Source organism: Hemicordylus capensis, chromosome 2 (assembly GCF_027244095.1).
Source record: "Hemicordylus capensis ecotype Gifberg chromosome 2, rHemCap1.1.pri, whole genome shotgun sequence".
In the NCBI taxonomy this organism is placed as follows: domain Eukaryota; kingdom Metazoa; phylum Chordata; class Lepidosauria; order Squamata; family Cordylidae; genus Hemicordylus; species Hemicordylus capensis.
In genome coordinates, this window is record NC_069658.1 from 426,098,598 (window position 1) to 426,122,465 (window position 23,868).

Consider the following 23,868-nt stretch of genomic DNA (forward strand, 5'->3'; position numbering starts at 1 on the left):
ACTCCCAGCTGCCTTCCACCCTCCATGAGGCCCATGTGGCTTTCTCTCTGATAGCTTTCAGGAAGCATATGGAAACTTCCTTATTCTGTCAGGTATTTGGAGAGCGGATTTTAAGCTGCTGTGCAGCACTCTGTCTTGCTATATTTTGAAATCTATGGAACCTTTTTTTAACATATTGTACTGTATTTTATTGGGCAGCATCCAGTCTAGTCAGTCATTTACTTTATTTATTATTAATTTATCATATTTCTATATTGACTGACATGTACATCCCTAGGCAGTGTATATGTTAAAATACAATATAAAAACATGATTAAATGATTAAAACAATTATGATATAAAATTAATTAAAATCCTGAGAAAACAAGTGTGTCTCAAGGGTCTTTTTAAAAACAGCCAGAGATGGAGAAACCAGGGAATGCATTCCAGAGCCCCAAGACAGCCACAGAGAAGACACAGTCCCGAGTATTCACCAAACAAGCTGGCAGTAGCCATAAATGGACCTCCCCAGATGATCTTTAGGCAGCAGGGGTTATGACAAAGAAGTCACTCTCTTAAATATCGTGGACCCAAGCCATTCAGAGTTTTATAAGTAATAACCGGCACTTTGTATTCTGCTTGGAAACATCGGGGCAGCCAGTGCAGTTCTTTTAAGTTTGGTGTTACATGGTCTCTTTGGGTTATCCCGGAGACCAGTCTGGATGTCACATTCTGTACCAACTGTAGTTTCAGGACTACGTACAAAGGCAGCCCTGTGTAGAGTGCATCACAGTAGTCAAACCTGGAGGATACCAGCATATTCACCAGTTTTAAGGTCATTTACCTCCAGAAATGGGCGTAGTTGACGTATCAGCCAAAGCTGATAAAAAGCGCTCCTGGTCACTGCCTCAACCTGAGAAACCAGAGAGAGTTTTGGATCCATGAGCACTCCCAAGCTATGTACTAGTTCTTTCTGGGGGAGTGTAACCCCACCCAGAACAGGCAGATCTGAACCATCTCTCGAGTTCTAACCCCCCACAGTCAGTATCTCCATCTTATTTTGATTCAGCTTCAGTTTGTTATCCCTCATCCTACCCATTACTGCCTCCAGGCAGGCTTTTAGGAAAGTTATGCCACTTTCTGATGAAGTTGATAGGGAGAAATAGATTTGGGTGTCATCACAATATTGAGAACACCCTGCACCAAATCATCTGATGATCTCTCCCAGCAATCTCATGTAGATGTTAAAAAGCACTGTAGATAGTATGGAGCCTTGTGTAACTCCATACTTTAGTTCTCGCTTTGCAGAGCAGCAGTCTCCAAGCGACACCATCTGGAATCTGCCAGAGAGGAAGGAACAGAAGCACTGTAAAACAGTTCCATCCAATCCCAACTCCCTCAGGTGACCCAAAAGGATACCATGGTCAATAGTATCGAAAGCTGCAGAGAGATCCAAAAGGATCGACAAATTCACACTCTGTCAATACCCAATTGGAAATCATCCATCAGACCGACGAAGGCAGTCTCAACCCCGTAGCCCACCTGAAAGCCAGTTTGAAATGGGTATAGATAATCTGTTTCCTCCAAGACTGCGTGTAGCTGAGGCCACCGCCCTCACAATCACTTTTCCTGACCATGGAGGATTGCAGACAAGTCTGTAATTGGGGAACTGAGGGAACCAGTTCAGGTTTCTTCAAGTAAGGTCTAATAATATCCTCAAGACAAGGAAGAATCCTGCCCTCCTTCAAAGAAGCATTTATAATACGTACCGGAACCTCTCTGATAGTACTATTGTCAGATGAAGTGAGCCAAGTAGAGCAAGGGTCAAGAGAACAGGTGGTAGGATGTACAGTCTGAAGCAGCCTGTCCACATCCTCGGTAGCAACGAACTGAAAGTGATCGAATCTGATCCCATGAAAGGAGTTGCTGGACATCTCCCTAGCAGACTGCAATAAATGTGGAATCCAGTTCAGCCTGAATACAAGATATTTTTATCTGCAAAAAAAAGACATTAAAAACATCACAGCAGGTGAGCGAAGCATCTAAATTTGAGTTCAAGGGGAAGGGGGCATATACTAGCCCTCTCACAACCCTAGATAACTCTGCTGGATGTGAACTTGCAGAAGCAATGCAAGCAGAAAAGAACCACTTCTTTGGCACCCATATTGCCAGAGCATAGATCTTCAAATGTGCTCTGTGTTTTAATCTATCGGATTCACGTAGAGTCTTCCTCCACTTGTGATCTAATCTATCTACCTCACCACTTCAGATCTCATAATTCTTCAGAATACAATGATGCTAATTTTGAAGGTTGGAAAGGACACTTAGTCATGACTAAGCACCATTGAAATTGAGACAAATTAGTCATGACTAACTTAAGTCCCATTAATGTCAATGGGACTCAGACAGGATGCTGCCCATCCTTTTTAGATTTCTTTTTGGATGTATTTAGGTTATTAATTTTGTGATGAGCCTTATGTGCCCATTTCTGTGAAAAGGCAAAGTATAAATGAATTAAATAATAAACGTTTGTGTTCAGGAACTGACTGCCATATTGGAGTCAGAAAGGAATTTCCTCTTCCTCCCCCTGCTGATTGACTGGGGCCCCTGATATATGTTGCCATCTCCTTTGACTGGCTTGCTTGTGCCCTTCAAGCCTTTTATCCTGTAAGCAACTCTTTGAATTGCACTGGCTTTCTGCTTATAGGACATTGTACTCTGAATTGTGTAGCATGGTGGGGTCAATGATTTTTGGGGGGTGGGTGGGTGGTCTTATCTTGCAGCAAGGCTTTAGACTTGTGTTGGTAGTGGTGTTCTTAACTATTTCCAACTCTAAGGATCTTTCTGGATCTTGGGTTTGGACATGAAGCAGAATGGCTCACACACTCCTCTTGTATCTGTCTTTCAGGGCGAGTCGTGGATATTTATTCCAAGTTTGATGTCATTGTAAGTATTGAGGCTTGAGGGCATGTTTCACTTATATGCTGTTCCCCCGTCTTTGAGAATACTTTGCCTATAGCATTAGGGGAGTAGATTTTGCTCAAGTTTACAGGCTCTCCAGCTCAGCCAGACGTTTCTTAAGGGCCCTCCTGGCTTTCCTGTTTCGAGATCTTATGTTTTTATGAGCGGGGCTGGTCATCTTGTAGCAAATTCTGTGCCTTAGAGAGCCAAATTCCACACAAAAATCCTACTGATACATTTTGTAGAAATGTAATTCATTTGCAAAGCTGACCTTATTAACTACATGGTCCTGTGGGTGCTCTTGTCTCATGGTAGGGCTAGGTGCTTCTTTGGTCTTTTCAGTTCCATCCTATAATGCCCTGTGAGCAGCCTTTTTGTGACGGCAGCCCTGATGGATTCAGCAGCCAGGGAGAGAAACCTTCTCCCACTTGCAGCCCAGTGCACAGGAGAACAGGGGACTTGGCATCAGCGAGGGCCAGCTATGCCAGCAAGTTGTTTGACTTCCTCTTGTTGGAGAAATCTCCAGGAGTTCGTGTTAATGAGCGGTGGCCACACCATCTATCAAGTTCAAGGTTTATTATCACAACATGCTGGGTGCCTGCACACCCAGTAGACTTGGCAAGAGTGCTTTATACAGTTACAGATCTTAATGCAAACATAGGCCCACCAATTAGGGGCTTACAACACACTGTCTGAACCAATCATAATAGAACAAAGTTTCAGCATTATGCAAAGTAAGGATTGCAAAGTTCCCCCGCAATCAGGAGCATATAACATAACCAGTTACCCAATTACAGTAAAGGTCAAACAGCAGACTATATAACTAGTAACATTGAGAGTATGCACCAATCACCATTTGCCAGCAGTTCTTAACACTTAGTCTCTATGTTGTCCCAATTCCTTCAATTCCCTCTAAATAGCATATTGATACATTATGTTACCATAGCAACCCTTGCAGCAGTACTGAAGTCCACAACTCACAGGCCTAGCTTAGATGCTTGACTAGGCCCGAACCAGACACAGATAAAGTTTTTCTTCATCACTCCTTCCCCTACAACTAGAATCTGGCAGCGGAGAAAACCTACAACAATCTGGATGTGACCGTGACCAAGGCGCTGCAGCATCGCTCACAGTATTTTGAGGGTGTGCTCAAGTGTTACAAGCATGAGACGCTGGAGACCATCATCAACCGGCTGGTGGAAGCTGAGGTAATGCCCCCCCCCCCACTGCGACTTGGGTACTCTCTTCAAGAGGGGAACAATGCCTCAGTGGCAAGAGTGGGGTGAGAGGACCTCTCTAAGGATACTGATCAATACCATCTTTTCTATGGAAGTTTGTTTTCAGGAAGTGGTGAACATTAAATTGAGAATATTTCATAGTCATCTTGGTCTTAGAGCAGGGATTCTCAAACTTGGGTCCTCAGGTATTGTTGGACTTCAACTCCCATAATCCCCAGCCTCAGTGGCCTTTGGTTGGGGATTATGGGAGTTGAAGTCCAATAACACCTGAGGACCCAAGTTTGAGAATCACGGCCTTAGAGGTATTGAGCTTGAGATACTTCTACAGTAGCTGAAATTTGGTCCACACTAGATCCAGTTTAGACAATCCACCAAGCCATAGTCCCTGACTACTGGCCCTACCATGGACTGTGAACATGACGTAGTACCTGTACCTACCTAGGCCCTAGTATCTACCGTGTTTCCCCGAAAATAAGACAGTGTCTTATATTAATTTTAGGCTCAAAAAATGCACTAGGGCTTATTTTTGGGTAGGTCTTATTTTCGGGGGAGGGCTTATATTAGCGGTACATCAGAAATTACTGCTAGGTCTTACTTTCGGGGTAGGTCTTACTTTCAGGGAAACACGGTACCATGGATTGTGAACGTTCAATGAATGCGAAGCCCATATATTCCTCCGCTTTTACTTCACATGTCCAGCTGCAAGGGAGAAGCCCTGGTTTGTTGAACTGCAGCTTTGCAAGTCATCTGAACCCAGGAGCTGTGGTTTTAACTGTGGGACTCTGGGGGGTGATCTCTGACACTTGTTTGTGTCATGCTCATAATCCAACAAACTCTGGTTTGTTGCCTCGTCTGATACCTGAATACTAGAAAAGTCTAAAAATGGGGCTTGTTTTGGGATGTGAGGACTACTTCAAAATAGTAGTTGGCATTCAAGCAGAGAGCAGAGTAGGCCAAGCCATGCCACACTGATGGAGTGGATGGATTTGGGAGTTTCTACTCCACTTGCTTTCCAAATCTGGGATTTGCAGTGGCAACCAGGCACATACCTACGCTGACATGTAGTAACAAAGAATTTGGAAAAATATTCAGTCATCTTGGTAGATCTGCCATAAAATGGTCCATTTTAGCTAACCCTGGGCATTGTTTATCTTTTTCAAAACAGTCGTGATTTACTCCCACTGGTTAGGAGCATATCCTACAGTAGAAGGGATTTGTCTTCGCAGTCATCCTAGCTATAACATACCAGTAATAACAAACCCACAGCAAACAAACCCACTTAGCATGTTGCTAAGGGATGTTGATGTTGCTGTGGGGTAGACTGCCTTGTGAATGGTCTTCCAGGCACCTTGGTTGATTTTGTCACTTCCCTCCCATTGTCATGGAAGTTATCAGCTAGCCAAAGCCCCCTGTGACACAGACCATATTTGGGACACTAGTGTCTGATATGTATTATACAGGTGAAACTCGGAAAATTAGAATATCGTGCAAAAGTCCATTAATTTCAATAATGCAAATTAAAAGGTGAAACTGATATATGAGACAGACGCATTACATGCAAAGCGAGATAAGTCAAGCCTTAATTTGTTATAATTGTGATGATCATGGCGTACAGCTCATGAAAACCCCAAATCCACAGTCTCAGAAAATTAGAATATTACATGGAACCAAGAAGACAAGGATTGAAGAATAGAACAATATTGGACCTCTGAAAAGTATACAGTGTACTGTGCTTGATTGGCCAGCAAACTCGCCTGACCTGACCCCATAGAGAATCTATGGGGCATTGCCAAGAGAAGGATGAGAGACATGAGACCAAACAATGCAGAATTGCTGAAGGCCGCTAATGAAGCATCCTGGTCTTCCATAATACCTCATCAGTGCCACAGGCTGATAGCATCCATGCCACGCCGCATTGAGGCAGTAATTGCTGCAAAAGGGGCCCAAACCAAGTACTGAATACATATGCATGCTTATACTTTTCAGAGGTCCGATATTGTTCTATTCTTCAATCCTTGTCTTCTTGGTTCCATGTAATATTCTAATTTTCTGAGATTGTGGATTTGGGGTTTTCATGAGCTGTACGCCATGATCATCACAATTATAACAAATTAAGGCTTGACTTATCTCGCTTTGCATGTAATGCGTCTGTCTCATATATCAGTTTCACCTTTTAATTTGCATTACTGAAATTAATGGACTTTTGCATGATATTCTAATTTTCCGAGTTTCACCTGTATATGCATTATCTTTTATCCTGGCCTTTAAAAACAACACCCCTCTGATTTGTTTACATGTTTAACAGGCAAATTGAAGTGGAGTCAAAAGTTCTAGCATTATCAGATGCCCTTGATTTTGCCTCTTAAGTGATCAGGTATATGATAGCATGGTGGTTATCTCTGGAAGATGGGGTTCTTATTTCCATAGAAAAACCTGCAGACTTCTGAACAGCATGGGAGAGAATCGGCAAGGTGGTGGCTGGGCACCATCACACTGACTTCTTTGTTCATGTAGATCTGGAGTTGTTTATTATGAAGGTATCCTCAAGGGTGTCCACTGCTGACTCTTTGTGGTGTCAACAAGCCCTCACAAGCACTTCTGTCACCAACAGGTTCACCGGCTGGTCGTGGTGGATGAAAGCAATGTGGTGAAGGGTATTGTTTCCCTCTCAGATATTCTGCAGGCCCTGATCCTTCCTGATGGCCAGAGGCCCTGACTGCAGGAGGGCAGAGCTCCCCAGGGGCCTGTGTGCAGCACCTCTTCCATTTCTGCATCACTCTCTTGGCTTGGCAGTGGCCCTGTGAAGGAGGCTGGGCAGCCCAGCGACAAGCCAAGCCCCTAGGACTGGCTCCCTTGACATTTCCCTCCCTACTCGCCTGTGGGTCTCTTTCTTTTCCCATTTGATTGTAAAGAATCCCTGAGACCTGCTGTACCTTGGAGTAGGTACACTGCTCGAGCGCTCAGGGTGGAGATCAACTGGATAATACTGACCACACACGTGGGTGGGAGGAAGATGGGACAGGCGTCCTGGCAGTATGCGAAGGAAGGTGTTGGAGGGCCATATAAATTTCAAAAAATCACAGGCTATGCTCTGGAGCTCAGGGGACATCTGATCTACAGCACAATTTAAAAAACAACAACAATGTAGTACCTGGCAGCTCTTGAGTGGGTGACCTTTGTATTTGCACACATTTGCATGCCATGTGTGTATAAGAGGAAGTGTGTGAGAGTGTGAATAATCATCACCCTAGTGCCACTTGTAACTTCCACTAAGCAATATCCTTCCTTTTGCAGTCTCCCAGGTGGGAATGCTCTCTGCTTTGTAGTTCCCATCACCACCTTCCCCCTAGCAGGGCCAGTACTCATGCTGTGGGCTCCTGAATGAAACAACTTCTATCTTCCCAGGAAGTGAATCCCTTGCTGGATCAGTGTGGTGGGCAATGCTTCGTCCTGTGTGGAGCATTGAAACTGCCATTGATCTGTGTAGGGGAAACTTGGTTAGTTCCTCTTCCTCCATCCCTGGCCTCAATCTTGTGTTTCAGTTGTCCTACCACCTTAACTGTGGGAATGCAGTAATCAGTCCTCTGTTTGTGCCCTGGGAGAGAGAAATCCAGAGTTCTGAAAAGGTGATATAATTGTGGACAGTGGCGGTGGGAGGAATACAAGTATGAGTGTCTGAGAGAATCAGAACATGATTCTCCCTTACCAAACAGAAGAGGTGGAATTGTAGCCTCTCCTCTCCCCCACTGTGCAAGATTTTAGCTGTGCAAAAGTGGTTTCTGCCATAAGTTCCTCTACTTTTGCACATTCCTACAAGCCTTCCCCATGTAAATTATTCAGCATGTATTTTTATAAAACCCTTCTTCCTATCTTTGATGTTTTATTTGTGCCCTTCCTCTTTTTGAGGGAGGGAGGCACTCTCCTGGGCTGCATCGCCACACTCCACCTCACCTGGACCTGGAAGCTTTGGTTTTGGTCCACCACGCCTGGGACCTAAGGAAGAGAAGGCTTTCAAAATTATTATTATTAGTATTCCAAGATCATGCAGGGGATCCTCCTGGACCCTTTCTTCTGTGTGGTGTGTCAATTCCTACTTGTTTTATTGAGATTCTGTACTTAATAAAAATCAGGGTGTCACATTTAAAAGTGTGCTTTTTAAAGAGTGAATTAAACCTTGCAAACCATGGGGTGGGGTGGGGCAGGGAGTTCCATCAAGAGAAGAGAGCTGTGCCTTGGGACCCCAGTGTTGGGGTGTGCATCTGCTTGAGTTAAGCTAAGAAGGTTGATTCTCATCACCTTTCCCCATTCAAACCTCCACATGCCGCAGCATTCCCTCCTCCCTTGTTCTCCTTCTATTGATTTGGCAGTTTTGAGAGTCAGAAGAGCCAATCTATTTTCCCCCATCGGGTTTCTGATTTTTCCTTCAAATCACTTTAATGTTGGACCTTGAAACTTGCTATGAAGCCCTGGTGCTTCTCCCTTCATTACACACTTGCGTTTTCACAATTACTTTGTGTGGTGCCTGCCTCAATAAGGAAAAAAACATGTGCACTATGTTACAAACTGCACCTTTATTTTATCTATATTCAGAATTTGGTTTTTTCCTTCTGCCATGGTGATTTTCAGACTGTGTTCCTTGGGAGTATGGGCTTCCTTAGAGTCCCATGAAAGATTCCTCAGTGGAAAGATCAGTAATGGCAGAGAAGTTTCTTGAGTGACAGCTAACCCACTGCACCCAATCTTCCCCTGCAGCATATGGCTACAGGGGTGTGATGCAGTCCACACACTTTGTTTTTTGGGCGTGATGATGAAGCCCGAAGGCCTGGCCACTCTCCTTCATGAATGTGTCTCTTGTGTATGTGTGTGCACATATGCATCCACATGTCCTGTGCACAGGGCATTCACAGCAGATTCCAGGAGGGCTGTTCTTATGTAGCTGTCAGTATGGAAAGTGTTGCCTAAAGATAGATTTAAAGCTGCAGTTCTTACCCAACTAGCTCTTTTCTGATATATTTATTTTATTAAAAGATTTAATATACTGCCCAATCCACAGACTCAGGGCAGTGTACAAACAAGAACAGCATCTGAGATTTGAAAATAATAAATGTAAAGGGCAATCGCCTGGCGGGCAAAAAATGTCTTCAATAAGGTTTTAAAGGCTGAAAGGGAGGAGGCAAACCGTATTTTGTGGGGAAGAGAATTCCAAAGTGAAGGGGCAGCAACAGAGAAAGCCTTTCCACAGGCCCTAGTACTATGGACCTCTCTGAGACCAGGGACCAAAAGAAGGGCAACCTGAGAAGATCTCCTAGGATGGCAAAGGACTGGCTAGGAGAGGCGGTCCTGAAGATAAGCAGCTGCTAAGCCTTGAGGGGTTTTAAAGGTGAGAACCAGCACTTTGAATCTGACGCAAAAGCAAATAGGTAACCAGTGCAGTAACCACAACAGAGATGTCACACTATCATATCTCCTAGCGCCCATAAGCAGGTGGGCCACTGCATTCTGGACCAACTGAAGCTTACAGGTTGTCTTCAAAGGCAAGCCCAGATAGAGCACATTACAAGATAGGGCCACAACTGGCGGGCCAGCCGAAGCTGGGCAACTGCACCTCTGGCCATGGCCTCCACCTGCTGCTCAAGCAGGAGCCGTGAGTCCAAGAGGACCCTCCATTCCCAGACCACTTCATTCAGGGGCAGTGCAACCCCATCCAGGGAGAGACTCAGACTCAGCAATTGGCCAGATCAAGGAGTAAGCAAAAGCAACTCAGTCTGGGAGGGATTAAGTCTGAGCTTGTTTTGGCCCATTCAGACTCTGACAGCCTCCACACCCTGGGCAAGCACTGATATATGTTATATCTATGTCTATTCTCAGTGTCTTAGAATGTGGGACCAAAATGTCAAAGCCCTATCACAGCCCTATTTACATCGTACATCTACCATCACTACAATTTGTGCACTGTGTACACATTTTGTGCTCTATGCATGTACAGTTATTCACACATTACATCCAACATGTGTACAGGATGTGCCATCTGCACTTTGCCTTTTCAAAAGGCTCAGTCCCCTTCAAATGAATGGCTGTGCAGTCAAGACACACAAACGTGTACAGGCACTGGCACAAGTGTACAATCTGAGGTGTGACTAGTTCTCTTGTGTCTTTGTACAGCAAGGGGGCAGTGTTGGGTACTAAATAGCCAAGTGAAACTGTGAACAGTACTCTGCCCCTCTGGAGCAGTGTGAGTCCTATTCGGAGGGGATGGACTTAAGAGTCTTCCAACCCTCAGGTCTTTTTCTTCCACCATGAATGACTCCACCCTTTCTCCCCATCCCTTCCAAGCTTCCTCCCCGGCAAAGGTGTTCAGGCCATTCTCCTCCCTCCCTGTCAGCTAGCGGCCAAGGTCTTTGTGTCTCCCACTCTGTCCCGGTCACTCCTCTTCCCTAGCCAGTGCCCTCTGGCCTAGGAATGTGCTGAGCCAGCGTCACCGCCCAGACACCAAATCCTTGTTTGTTCTGCCTGTGGCTTTTAAAAAGGCAAGAATCCCCCCAGCACCCAGCTGGAGCCATGGGCGGTGATGGCATTTCCTAGCAAAAGTGCACAGCAGATGCTGGGAGAGGGCAACTGCTCAGGACCAGGGTGCTCAGCAGAGTGAGCCAAAACAACTGTGAGTGGAAGTGGAATGGGGTGATCGATGCGGCCGCCGGTAGTGTCCAGGGATGCTTTCTCTGGCTTTTAGAGCAGCTGGCCGTTTACGTGGTGAAAGTGGGGGATTGGAGGTGGGCCTCCTAGGGGTTTTTCCTAGGCACAGGAAGAGGCTAGAAAACGCTTGGAGGTTTCTATTTAATTTCTGGTGGCAGGCAAAGAGCGGGCTCCGTGGTGACTGCATCCGTGTGGTAGTAGGGCAGAAGTTGCTGGGAGCCTGTCCTTGTCTTGGATTCTGTTCTGCGTGTTGTTGCCGGCACTTAGGACAGGGATCTCTTTTTCTTCCCCTCGGAGATCCTTCTCCCTCTTTCCCCAGCAACTTGGTGTGCCCAGAGAGCCCACTGGGGGCCGAGGAGGGATCTGGGGCCTCTGGAAGGCCCAGGAGCAGTTGCTCATTTCAGTTGTGTCTGACTGACAGGCACCGGTAAAATGCTGGGTTTTTTGTATTGGGTGAAGGAGAGTGTTCAAGCAGCCTGCTGAGAGTTTGAGGGCCGTGGGTGCAGAGGCATTCTTCAGACACACAACACTGCAGAGTCTGGTGCCGTTTGGGGAGATTCGGGGGCAGTCGTTCCATGAGGATGTAAAGTAGTTGCCTCAGGCAGCAATTTATTGGGGTGCCAGCAGGGCAGCAAGATGTCCCTTCCCATCATCAGCACCATTGGAGCAGCTCTTCAAGACCGACCGGAGCCTTGCAAGAAGCACAAGGAGAGAAAAGGCAGTGGCTGCTGGTCACCTGCCTGCGCCCCACATACCACTTCCAAAGCTTGCCAGGGTTGTTTTTGAAAGGGGACGGGCTCTCACCGGAGTTTGGGGCAAGGCAGCCTTTGGTGGCCCCCTCACCTCAGACAAAGACCTTGGGCACCCCTGGCGGGAGAGCACTGCCTTTATTTTGGGTAGCGTGTCAAAGCACTTGAGTGTCTCTCTGACCTTGGACTCGGATGAAGGACAATCTGTACATGGCAGGAACAGTGAATGGGGTGAGAAGTGGGGTAAGTCACTTAGCCTCAAGTGTCGCCGGGGTGGCCCAGAGACAAGGCTATGTAGAATGGGAGGCAGCTGCTTAACCCTGGCTAGATCGGTCGGGGCAAGGAGTGCAGTAGAACGAGGACTGGTGGCAAGGCACCGAAGAGCAGGATTGCCACCACAGAGCCAACTCTGCGAGGGCAATTGGACCCTACCGCCCTAGGTTGGTTCCCTCTCCCATTCTCTCCAGCTACCCCTCCTCATCCTGCCCTCCCTTCACAATGGCTGACACAGCACATTCCCTGCAGGGTGGGAGTTGGACAAGCCGGGGAGATGTTTAAGGCTGCACCCACCAGCTAGGCAGGGGCATAGCTAGGGGAGAGGGGCCCTGTGTTCACCCCTCTCTCTGATGGCCCCCCAGAATGAGGGAGATAATGAAGGAAATAGGGAGGGATGGAGCTGGAGGGCCCTCAGGAGCTGGGGGCCCGTGTTCTTTGAACCCTTTCGCTCAATTATAGCTACGCCCCTGCAGCTAGGATACTTTTGTCTTTAAATGTTCTCTCTCTGAAGATGATCTAGGACAGGACTGGGCTACTGTGTGGTCTGGAGCCTCTAGCCTGCTGCTGCTGCTGACCTACCACAGGTAATGCAAAAGGAAAACCGGGGACAAAAGGTGTGCATCTGAGAGCCGGTTCGAGGCGCATGGGGTGGAGGCTACACGACTCTGTTACTGTGTATGACGCAAGCCTGGACCCCAGCATGCTGGTCACAAAGTCATGGTGCTGTTGAATAGGTATAATACAGGATTGCTTCAAACCCGGATTCATATGAGGAGGCAGGCTTCCACCCTGGGTTCACCTCCCTGGATGTAGTTCACTGAAGCCAAAGGGTGTTGCATATGGCAGATTGTCTCACATTCGTTAAGGAGGCCTGTGTGCGAGAGAGCCCCTTGCAGGATTTGTGTAAGAGGGCCCCTTGCAGATCCTCCACTGTGCAACTGGATGACAAGCAGCAAAGACTGCCTGCTAAATCCCTGGAGTTTGGGTTGCAGCTGTGTGGGCGGCGGCGGGGTGGTGGTGGTAGGCCAGATCTAGACAGCCCTTCTCCCTTTCCCCCAGCAGAGTGCTGATGTGTATAAACCTGATGCCCAATACCAAAGCTCCGGCACTACACTGGGAGTGCCGATTCTAAAATACACATGATGGGAACTCTTTTGGGGGTCTGGGTTATCGTGGGCATTTACACCACCGTACATTGCAGACACGAGCATGAGCACATGTTTGCTGGGGAATAGGGAGAGAGAGATTGTTTGAACTGTGCTGTTTATGTTAAACAAAACAAAACTTGGAGGAAGCACGCCACTAGCCCTTAGACAATGAGCTGGTAGCTCACCTATTGGCTTTGCTTGCCTCCATACGGAATATTAAGCACAGCCATTTCTCTCTCTCAGCTCTTAATGGAAAAGCCAGCTTTCCTCTCTGCCATATTTTGGAAAGAGTGCAAGTCTCTCTCTAGTGCAGAAGCAAAATCCTGATGCAGGACTAACACGGGAGCACATCATCTGCTTGAACAGGGAGCCTGAGGTAATGCTGCACGCTTATATTCTTAGCTAAGCTACACGGTACATCACATGATGGTACACCGGAGCTTTTGTCTTGGTATGGCCAGGGGATTGTGTTCAGTAGCATACCCACCCGAGAGATAAGGTGGATTTAAAACTCAGTGAAGCTAAGCTTTCTCCCCACATGGCTTTGAGGAGTTGGTACATATATATTTAAACTAGCTCTCCTGCTGTGCCTTCAGCTGCTGCTTCACACAAAAACCTCACAGGAAAACTATACATACCAGAGAAAACTCCACGGGCTACATTTTCATTATTTATTTTTACATTTTATATCCTGCTCTTCCTCCAAGGAGCCCAGAGCGGTGTACTACATACTTAAGTTTCTCCTCACAACAGCCCTGTGAAGTAGGTTAGGCTGAGAGAGAAGTGACTGGCCCAGAGTCACCCAGCAAGTCTCATGGCTGAATGGGGATTTGAACTCGGGTCTCCCCAGCCCTAGTCCAGCACTCTAACCACTACACCATGCCGGCTCTCTTTTAATGTGTTATAGGTGCAGGAGCAAGACCAGTGAAAACACCGAAGTAGCAAATCTAGTCTTGACGGTTCCTCACATGCCAAATGGGAACGAGAGCAGCCTACCTGTCAGGACTGTTGTGGAGGGTGAATGCAACAGGATTTGTTAAGCACTCTGTATCCTGAAGTGATCTATATTATTACTAATAACCTTGGGTTCTATTCTTGGGCACTGGCCCTCTGGAACCCCGGTTAGGGCTGCTTCCGGAGCTTTGGGTAGAAAGCCCAATTTCTCTCCCTCCCCACCCGACGACAAATAATAAATGGGGTTGTGTCACTGGCAGCTCTGCTAACCACCCCCATTGTTGCCATCCGTTGCCAATGCAGTTGCCATGCTGGCGCTCAGTTGCTAGGTTTCACTTGGAGCTGGCGTGGGAGTTTGTACTGAACTCTCTAATTTACTGAGAAACTTGGGGAGGGGGGAGAGGGAGAGACTGCATTTACCTTGGGGTGAGGGGTGAATGCATTCTCCCCAGAGCAAGCATGATCAGAGAGAGAAAGGTGCCTCCTCCACAAAGATGGGTCTGCTCCTTCTGATTGGACACAGCTTGGTGCCAGCTTATGTGAAGAGCATGTCTGAGCTACCTGGTGAAGCTAAGGGAGGGACTTCTCACTCCGGTTTGCCTCTTGCTCCTACTGGAGCGTATCAACCCCCATCCTCACGGTCCCCGGGTGCCAGATTCTCTAGGAGTTGGATCTCTTGTGCTCCTCATTGGTTGCAATTTGGGCAGGAGTGCCTTCTTTTCTTGTGCAGCTGTGATGGAAGACGCTGCATCTGCCAGCACTCCCCCTGCTATGCACTCTCAAGTATACTGGAGCCCTGTTTTGTGTAGAAGCTGGCAACCTTACCCATCCTAGATGTTGTTAACCCTGGGCTTGTGCCCAGATCCCTGCTGGCGTAGAGAACACAGTGCACGGCATTTCTAGTTTTGGACTCTGCGAAGCAAAGGCAGCTTGAGTCAGAAAATCCAAGTGGTGATCCAAATAAGCAAACTGATGAACAAGGATCTGTCCTTGAATGGTACCCTCAAACCTGCTCTCCTGAGGTGGGCTCCCTCACCCTGCCTAACAATAGGGCCGGGCCAGCCACTGCTTAGCTGGCCTAGCATGCATGGGGTGAATGACAGCTGAATGTTGCAAGAGCTGTCACTGGCTTGAGGGACCCAGCCAGGGCAGCTGAGTGCTGGTGAAAAGCAGGGTGTGTCGCAAGGGGCACTCTTCACATCTGGGCATCACTCTGGCACATCGCCAAGTGGCCAGGCATCGGCGAGTGGAGAAGAGGCTGGACAGAGCAGTGCCCTCCCCATCTGCCCGATGTGAATGGAATGCCACGGAAGCTGGAAGCCTTTCCCAGTCCATTCCTTGCGATTCCTTGACCTTAGCTGCTCACCGGGCTCCATGTGAAGGTGGGCAGTGTAAGGGCAAGATCGACACGGACCTGGGGGTGCGAAAGTGGCACAGCTGACATGCCTGAAATACCGAGGGATGTAACCGAGCTAGCAGTGGTCTGTGTGATACACGTTGCCTCACAGGCTGTAGCGCTGTGTGTGTCTCTGTCGCTGTGCAACTGCTCTCGCAGCCGTGTGTGTGGTCTCTGTGTGCAGCACAGTGTGTAGCAATGCAAGCCATTTTCAGGGGGCGTAATTACTTGCCTGATGTGCCTTTGCGTTCTGCATGTGTGCCAGTGTCCACGTGTCTCTCCCGTTCTCTCTCTTCATCGGTTGCACCGAGGACCACCTGTCTCTGCCTCCCCTGCTTGGCGTGTGGCCCCGCGCCCCCTGCGCGGCCGCCACTCTCGCTACCTGCGCTGGGAAGTTGCCTGTCAGGTGCAGGGGGCGTGTGGGTGCCGTGCACTCCCCGCCTTCCTCTGCCAGGCCTGCCGTGGGCTCCAGTGGCTGCTAGATGACCCGGCAACCAGGACAATGTTTGAATGCCCGGGGCTGAGTCCCAGCGATGCCAGGAGGCTCCATGTCTGTGAGAGGACCAACCTGCTCCTTGTCGAGTTTAACGCCGTCTCTTGTTCCAGCCGGAGTACCATGGAAGGACGGCCGTGGACTGGGCAAGGCTACAGGGCCCCCTGGATGTACCACAGCGTGGCTGGGCAGTATACGTGAGTCCAGGTCTCTCTGGAAGGGATTCTGAACAGCAGGGGGGTGTTTCTTTTGGCACAGCTCCAGTCCGAGCACTGATGAGCCAGCAGAGGGGGCTTTGGGTTTGGGATCAGGGAGCCCAAGTGTGGTTTCTAATGGAGAAGGAGGGGGAGAAGTGACTGGGAGATCCGGATGTGTGTTGTGTGCACTGGATGATGCGAGAAGTGATCAAAGTGCCAGGGGGTTAGTAATATGCCTTAGCAATGTATACAGTGCTTTTCCTAATTGCTTTAAAAACTTTACATTGTTTGAGCCATCCTTACAGCAGTTGTGAAAGGTAAGGCAGTCTTATTATTCCCATATTACAGACTGGAAGACTTAAGGGTAAGAATTAGTTCATGGCTGAGCTGAGATTTTGAATTACAGTCCTGCTGGCTCACAACACGTGCTCTTGAATGCAACACTATATCTGCTTTGTAGCAGAAATGCTGCAGGTATGTTGCCCCAGAGAGTTGGGTTTGGACCAGCACTGGATTTCTAAAAGGAGTGCAAAGGCTCAAAGATGTTTGGACGCCATCAATGCTAACCTGGAAGCCCTAACTCTTTAGCTTCCATACAAAGGGATGGCAAAAATTGACATAATGAAGGGAAGGATTTTTCTTCACATGCTCAGAGGCACTCTTCTTTGTTATTAGATAGGAACTGAGAATGAGCCATGGCAGCAGATTCATGGGCCATGTCCTGGTTTAGATGTGGGAGACCCAAATTCGAATCACTGCTCAGGTTGCTAGGGAACCTTGGACAAGTTATTAACTATGAGCTGAATCTATTACATAAGGTTCAACTCATGATACAGTGCTGTAAACCAATTTGTATGCTCAAAAGTACAGCAGAAATAATAAATAACAAATGAGGGTGAGTTTTCCACCAACTCCTTCTCCAATGAATTGGGCCAGCAATGCTATTTTGCAATGCCTGCTACAAATGACAGGCTATTGGCAATTTCAAATTAGCATACATTTACTTGAGTTGACATAGGGCGCACATCATAGGCAACTACAATTAATAGACTCAACCCCCACCCCGCTGAAGAGCAGCTGTAAAGATTAGAGACGCCGTGTTTGGACTGAAATTTACTGGTTGAATCTGGAGGGAGCTGGAATAAACAGGGTGGAACTGAGGGCATCCACAAAGCTGGAGAGATACCAGGTAGCAGAGAGGGGATGGACCACTTGTAGAGCTGTTGGGAGTCAAGTGTGGTGAATCGGGACAGAAAGATTGTGGCTGTGTGCATTCATGTGTGCACCTACAGAGCATGATGAACAGGTTTTGAAAGCTGGATTAGGAAGGGGATAGTGCTAATTTGGATCAAATTGGTGCTGCTGAGTGTAGCTAAGAGTATGAGCTGGAAGCCAAGGGGTTCCTGATTCAAATCTTACCTCATCCATAAATTGACTAGATGGCATTATGCTATTCCTTCAGACTCTGCCCACCCGCACCACAATATGGTGATACTGTCCTGCCTTATAGGGGTGTTGTAAAAATTACTGAGAATGTGTATTAAACACTTGAAAGACTTTAAATGGTACTTAAACACTGCCATTTTACATGCCCCCTCCCACATACTCCCTACAACAGGAGCCTACCAGAGAGCTTTTTTTAAAAAAAGCAATAGCAATATTGCCAATAGAAGAAATAACTTCATTTAGTGCAATTGGAACCAAGGCAAAGAAGATGAAGTGTTAATGGCTTTGGAGGAAGGGTTGACAGCCTTCAGGGCTACCACACTGGAACTGAAGTATAGAGTGAGGACTGGAGAAGCCAGAATAAGGCTCCTTTAACTGGTGAACAATCCAACATGCATACCTGGATTTGTAAAGATGAAAGAGAAAGAACTCCATCTCCCATTCTCAGTTGCCCACTGATTAGCACTGGGTCTGAGTAATGTAAAACAGGCAACCTGCAAAGGCCAAAAGAAAGAGAATGGGATGAGCCTTTTAAAAATGGGCCGAAGTTGCTGTTAACGACATCTGAGATCTGTTAACACATTTCAAACTGGGGTTCCAAACTGGGTTTCAGGTCCAGTTCACACTTTTACTGCAGAATGAGATTGTAGAGTTCTGAGGTTGTAGAATGGAGCACACCACTTCAGAATCTGGCAGATGAGTGATGACGTATTGGCTCACCCACGTAAAAAAACTTTTGCAAGCCAAAAGCCAGCACAGATGGCAAAGGGCCGGAATAGCACTTTTCTGGTTTTCTGTTTGTGGAGAGTTTTTCAAAAATGTGGAGGAGCATTCAGAAGTGGAGTCTCTCACCTGCAGTCTGAGAAGTGGTTCAGTCTATTTTATCAGCCAGGCATTCTACCGCCTCCGTTTCTTGCAAGTTCAATGCTGTGCCTTTTCTAGTGGCCTCAGTGACTACTTCTCTGCCCTTTTGCAGGCTCTTGGAAAAGCAATTGGTACCCGACTTTTCGCCCTGCCAGCGCCGCCTCGTCGTCCCCCGCATACTGCAGGATTCGACCAACTGGCAGGATGCCCAGCCTCCATCCCGCTGGGGCCTAGTGAGGCAGGAGGGCCGCTGGCTTTCAGGGAAGGAACTGAGCAGGGCGGCGGCAGCAGGAGCAGCATCCCCCAAGGCCCAAAGGCAATACAGCCCCGCTTATGAGGGGCTCCGTCCGCTCTCCAGGAGGGACCTGAGCTGGGAGCCCAGCAGCCCCACTGCAAAGGACCGTTCCCGAGCCCTAGCAGGAGGGGCGGCTCCACACTGCCCGTGGAATCAAGGGGCCCCTGCCAAGAGCAGGGCGGATCTCCCTGCCCGGGCGCCCCCCAGCTATGAAACGCACATGCTGCTGCGCCTCCGGGCAGGGCACGGCCCCCGCAAGGAAAACTGGCCCCGCCCGCCCCCCTACGTGCCTCCCCCCTCCTATGAGGCACCCCACCGCACAGTGCAGCCCCAGCAGAGGGGATGCAGCAGCGCCAGGGGCCACCCCGCAGTGAGCAAGCAGCTCCGGAAAGAAGCCCCCAAGAAATGCCGGGAGACGAGCGCAGGGGCCTGCGAACTCAGGCCTTTGCCAGCTCTCGGTGCTGGAAGGAAGGCAGGGCGCCACTACCGGGCTCCGATGCCAGGGGGCTGGAGCTATCTCTCGGGAGCCACGACCTGGGGGGGCCCGAGGATGCCTCCGGAGCCAGCAGAGCCTCCCTACTGCTGGGACAGGAGCCCCCAGTGCCGAAGCCACACCCTGCCCCGGGTCAACCGGAGGAGCAAGGGGGGAGCTGTGCCCTGCCCACCCCTCCTCCCCCCCCCTCACGGCCAGCCCCAGGACTCCCTCCCTGCCGGTTGGGGCTTTAGCCACGCCGTTAGCTGGCCCGGCGGCGCCTTGGGCAAAGCGGGCAAGCAGAGCCGAGACCTCTTGCCCAAGTGGAAGGAACCCAGGCCCGCGAGAACACAGCAGGCGGCCAACAGCCTGGCCGCATCTCCGGCGCCTCCTCGACCCGCGCCACAAAGGCCTGGGGGGCTCTTCGTCATCGACGCCACGTGCGTGGTGATCCAAGCCCACTACATCCCGCCGCCCCGCACGCAGCACGTGCGCTACTTGGGCCAGCAGGGGGCAGGCCAAGGCCAGGCGGGGGCGGCAGCAGCACCTGTCTCTATGGAGGAGCGAGCTGCTCGCATCCTCGGCCTCCCCGTGAGCGAACTCGGTTTCACACAGACCCGGAGGCAAGGCTTGGATCCCGAGATGATCCCTGGGCACGGGGCTGGCGAGAGCTGTCCAGCCGACCCTGGGGCTGCGCCTGCAGATGTCCCTGGAGGGGCTCCTTCTCCTCCTCGGGGCACCCCGAAGAAACCCCTCCTCCCGGCCCCAGCAGCCCCCAGTAGTTGCGAGGCTGCTGGGCCTCTAGTGCAGCAGGGGCCGCCGGGTTGCCCTCATGAGAGCGGGGTGGCCGTGCCTGGGCAGGGAGGGGATGGCTGCTGCTGCCAGCCACCAGGCGAAGAAGAGCCCGTGTTTTGCCCGTCAAGCAGATCCTATGTGCGGGATCTGAAGGAAGCCATGTCGAGGATTCGCCGGCACACGGCCCCGGATTCGGACACGGACGAGGAACTGGAGAAGGAGTGCCAGACGGCCTGCGGCCCCCGCCCCCGGGCACGGAGAGGGCGCCTGAATGAAGGGGCTCTCTCCTACAGCAGCAGCAGCTTAGAGAGCAGCGAGTCCAACGCCACCGTGGTGCCCGGGAACGCCACACCCACTCTCCTACGGAATGGGCACCAGACTGATTCTGAGCTGACCCTGGACGCAGGAAGTAATGCTGGGCCGAGCAGTGCCCTAACAATGAAGAGGGATTAGCGAGAGAGAGAGAGAGAGAGAGAGGAAACAAGGTCGATTCCTTACCCAGCAACCCACCCCGCTCTCCCAAGTGCCTGGTATTATCCACATGCCTCTGCCCCCTCCTTGCCTCAAAATCAGGGACATTGCTGTGTTTGGGGCCATGGGGTAGGGAAGGAGAGGATATACAGAACTGTAACACTTTTCAAATAAGTTTCCTGTATTTTTGTGTGTTGTAGCTAAGAATGGAAGCTTCATGTTGAGAAGCAGAATACCTCTGATTTATTACTAGACAGTAGCGACAATCTATAAGATAGCCATCACCGTCATGCCCTATAACTCTGCACCTCCTTGGGCTACCTGACTGTCCCTCCTTGGAAACAGAGTGCTGCCTGACCGAGAGCAGAGCCCTTGGTTTGAGCCAGCTGGGCTGTCCTTAGGTAGCAGAGGTATTTGCTGTGGGCAATAAACCTGCCAAGACCTTTTCTGTTTCTCTGTTTCACAAGAAAATCCACGTGTGCGGGACATTCAGGAATAACATTACTAAGCAGGAACAATAATAAAGATGATCACAACGAAAGGAGTTGGGTGATATACTCTCAATGTCATCATTCCTTTGCCTGCCAAGGTAGTGTGTAACTAGCATTCAAGCACTGAGCTTGACCCCATTAATGCATCAGTTATTCAAACGAAAGGGGGTGGCAGCAGGAATGTTTGTGCATGTGTTGAACCTTGTTGGAAGGTTCGCCACTCTTCTGTTTTAAAAACAAGGAATTGGCACTAAAATGCACAACCCGCAAAGGGAACCATATTGAGTAAAGCTTCCTTCATGGTGGCACGTTGCTGCTGGGGAAGAGGTTTACTTGTTTATCACAGTGAAGAGGCTACATGGGCACTCCCTCTGTAAAAAAGAAGCGCTCATGCCGAGAGAGAATTTTCAGTATAAGTTCAAAGCAGCCACTGCATGACAAACATTGGTGGGTTTGGGGTAATGAGAATGTTTCTCTGGTAATTAGTGATGTCACAGACTCTATCCAAAAGGTGTCTGTGATTGTTGCATTTTACACACAGCTATTTGAATGAAAATGGAAGTACTAGCTGCTGTGGACATTGGGAGCACTGCATTGAAGCTGAGAGCCCCAAACCCAGACCTGGGAACCGCCTCTGCCGCTTCCCCACTGCAAAGTGCTGCCGGTAGGTGCAGTTTAAAGGAGAAAAGCAGTGGCCGGCCTGGGTGTGTGCTTAACTTGTCTTCCACCATAGCTTTTCCTCTGCAGCCCCTCCTCGCTGTTTTTCTCCCAGCAGGAGCTCCCATATGTGTGGTGGTTGTGGCAAGTAAGGAAAGGCTGTGTGTAGTCAAAGCAATGTACATAGAAGGAGGAGGAGCTTCTCTGTTTCCAGAAGACTCACAATCTAGTCCATGTTAAAGAGCACAAGTATCACACATAACCCAAAGTAGCCAGCTGCCAGCAGTCACCTACAAAATGAATCTTTGTTGCAGAAGGGCTGCAAAGTGACAAGATTCGTGGATATATTTCTCAAGCAATCTGTATATCCCCTCATTTCCCCCTGCTCATTTCCTCCCCCCTCCTCATTTGCTCTGCTGTGGAGAAGTGGTGCTCAGGAGTCCCAGACCTGCATTTGCCATTGAAAGTGTAGTTTGGCCCCCCAAAACCATCATTTGTAACTTGAGCCATGCAGTGGGAGAGTTCACACTGCACTCTCCCATTGCTGTCAGAAAGTCAATGTGGAGATGGCTTTAGTTCAGCGAGGAGGGGCCCACTACTATAGAGTCTCCCCCCACCCCCAGTGCCTTAAAATGCAATGGCAAGAATTGCAGGTGTACAGACCTTTCAAAGAGCTTTTGCTGTAATAATCCAACTCTTCAAGTTTTACAAGCTTTGGGGAGGCACATCAAGGTTAAAAAATGTGTAACCAGAACCCAGAGAAGCGGGGGAGGTGCTTGTTGCTTGTACCTTTTTTAATGACCACCAGATGGTGCTCTCAGTCCACTGTTCTGTTTTATTTTTTGGCCTGCTGTTCAGTACTTAAGGAAAGGAAAGATCTTGCCAAGTTCAGTTTTCTTGGCTTGTACTGCTAGCTCTGTATTCAAGCACATTAGACTGACTGAAGACTGGGAATGTTTCCTAGGTTTCACCTGGACATACATTCCTGACCTGTTAGATCCTGATCTTCTCTCAGACCGTTCAACTGGGAAAACAGTATATAGAGTCCTTAATTTAGAACAGAAGTCTTTAGTACTCTTCCCCTTTACGTTTGGAAGGCCAGTAACAGATATTTACACACATTACTGATTTCTATGAAAAATTAGAATATGAAGTTCAAATGAATTCAAGACGAGAGTCCCAAGTCCCTAGAGTTTTTGAAGGAACGGGAGTAAAAATATGGTGATAACAGATAATATGTAGAGAGCTATGTTGGCAACTGCTGTCTTGCCAAAATGCCTCTAAAAGCTTCATATGCAGGCAGGTGAAGCTTTTTATGTGCACAGAGAAACGACTGCCATAACCACATCCAGATACCCCTAATATATTATGCTTTTTGGTGGATTTTAATAGCAAACTGATCTGTGAGCCAATCTTGTCTGAAAATCTTAACCCGCTTCCCATGCTGTTTATCTGATCCAAACAGCCCCTAAAGCTGCTATTTCACCTGCATCACTGACAGGAGGACTAATAGCAGTTTGGGAGTGCCATTGTAGCTTGGAGATGGAACTCAGATCAGGGAAACCGAGTTACCCCAGTGGCACAGAAGGAAAGGTGAATCCCCTCCCTTGACATCATTGCTCCCATCAAACTGAAGCCCCCATGGCTGCTTTTAAGGAAAAATTTAAACATCCTGCAACTCATTGGTTTGGGTCCTAAGGTTTTACCAAGTTTATCAAATCCTTCCACAGATGGGTGTGAATCCTCCATCTGGTGGTCAAGACAGAGGCATCTCAGTCTTTGCTAGCAGTGGGTTGCTTTTTAGAACCAAACTAGGTATTTGTAGGAAGATCGCAATAGGATGTTTAGAACACTGAACCTCGGTTTGATCACATTTGACATAGTAACATTCCTAAATAAATCAAAAGCTGTTGGCCTTACAACAAAAACAACTTTTGTACTATTTGGATTTTGCTTTCGTCTGTATGCTGTCATTGAGCTACCCTAAATCTAATATACTTACTGCAGCTTTTGTGTAATCTTCCATTTTGTATTCATTTTTGGTCAACTAAAGTTGGCCTATCTTACAGAAAAATGCACAGCATAGGCCAGAAACAGGAAAACTGCTGCCCTCTGGTGTGGCTAATAGGAAAAAACTCTGGGATTTTGACGTTCACCCTATGCCAGTCATTCACCATGTTGGTGGTGTCTAAATATACATACATAAGGCTGCCTTATGACATTTTTGTGCCTGAGGTGGGATATCCAAATGACATCCCCTGCCACTATAGGCACAGTCTACCAGAAAGTTATC

The 23,868-nt window shown here is 48.6% G+C and overlaps 2 protein-coding genes across 6 annotated transcripts in view; both read left to right on the forward strand.

Annotated features, from left to right (window-relative positions):
* The window catches only part of PRKAG1 (protein kinase AMP-activated non-catalytic subunit gamma 1), a 27,482-nt gene extending 19,165 nt beyond the window's left edge, over positions 1 to 8,317 (forward strand). For both annotated transcript variants that reach the window (XM_053289235.1, XM_053289233.1), the window contains exons 10-12: positions 2,888 to 2,925; positions 4,002 to 4,148; positions 6,790 to 8,317. In XM_053289235.1, coding sequence (XP_053145210.1) covers positions 2,888 to 2,925; positions 4,002 to 4,148; positions 6,790 to 6,894 — 290 coding nt within the window. In that variant the 3' untranslated portion in view covers positions 6,895 to 8,317. The remainder of the gene's footprint in view (positions 1 to 2,887; positions 2,926 to 4,001; positions 4,149 to 6,789) is intronic.
* Positions 8,318 to 8,801: 484 nt separating this feature from the next.
* Positions 8,802 to 23,506, forward strand: DDN (dendrin). Of its 4 annotated transcripts, XM_053289222.1 has the most exons (5): positions 8,802 to 9,923; positions 12,408 to 12,480; positions 13,288 to 13,420; positions 16,001 to 16,084; positions 18,507 to 23,506. In XM_053289222.1, exons 4-5 carry the CDS (start codon positions 16,011 to 16,013, stop codon positions 20,407 to 20,409), a joined length of 1,977 nt encoding a protein of 658 aa, XP_053145197.1. In that variant the 5' UTR covers positions 8,802 to 9,923; positions 12,408 to 12,480; positions 13,288 to 13,420; positions 16,001 to 16,010; the 3' UTR covers positions 20,410 to 23,506. The 4 variants fall into 4 exon arrangements, with proteins under 4 accessions (XP_053145197.1, XP_053145196.1, XP_053145198.1 ...); XM_053289221.1 differs by lacking the exons at positions 8,802 to 9,923; positions 12,408 to 12,480 and having other exon boundaries at positions 12,933 to 13,420; XM_053289223.1 differs by lacking the exons at positions 8,802 to 9,923; positions 12,408 to 12,480; positions 13,288 to 13,420 and adding an exon at positions 14,696 to 15,380.
* The last annotated feature ends 362 nt before the right edge of the window (positions 23,507 to 23,868 follow it).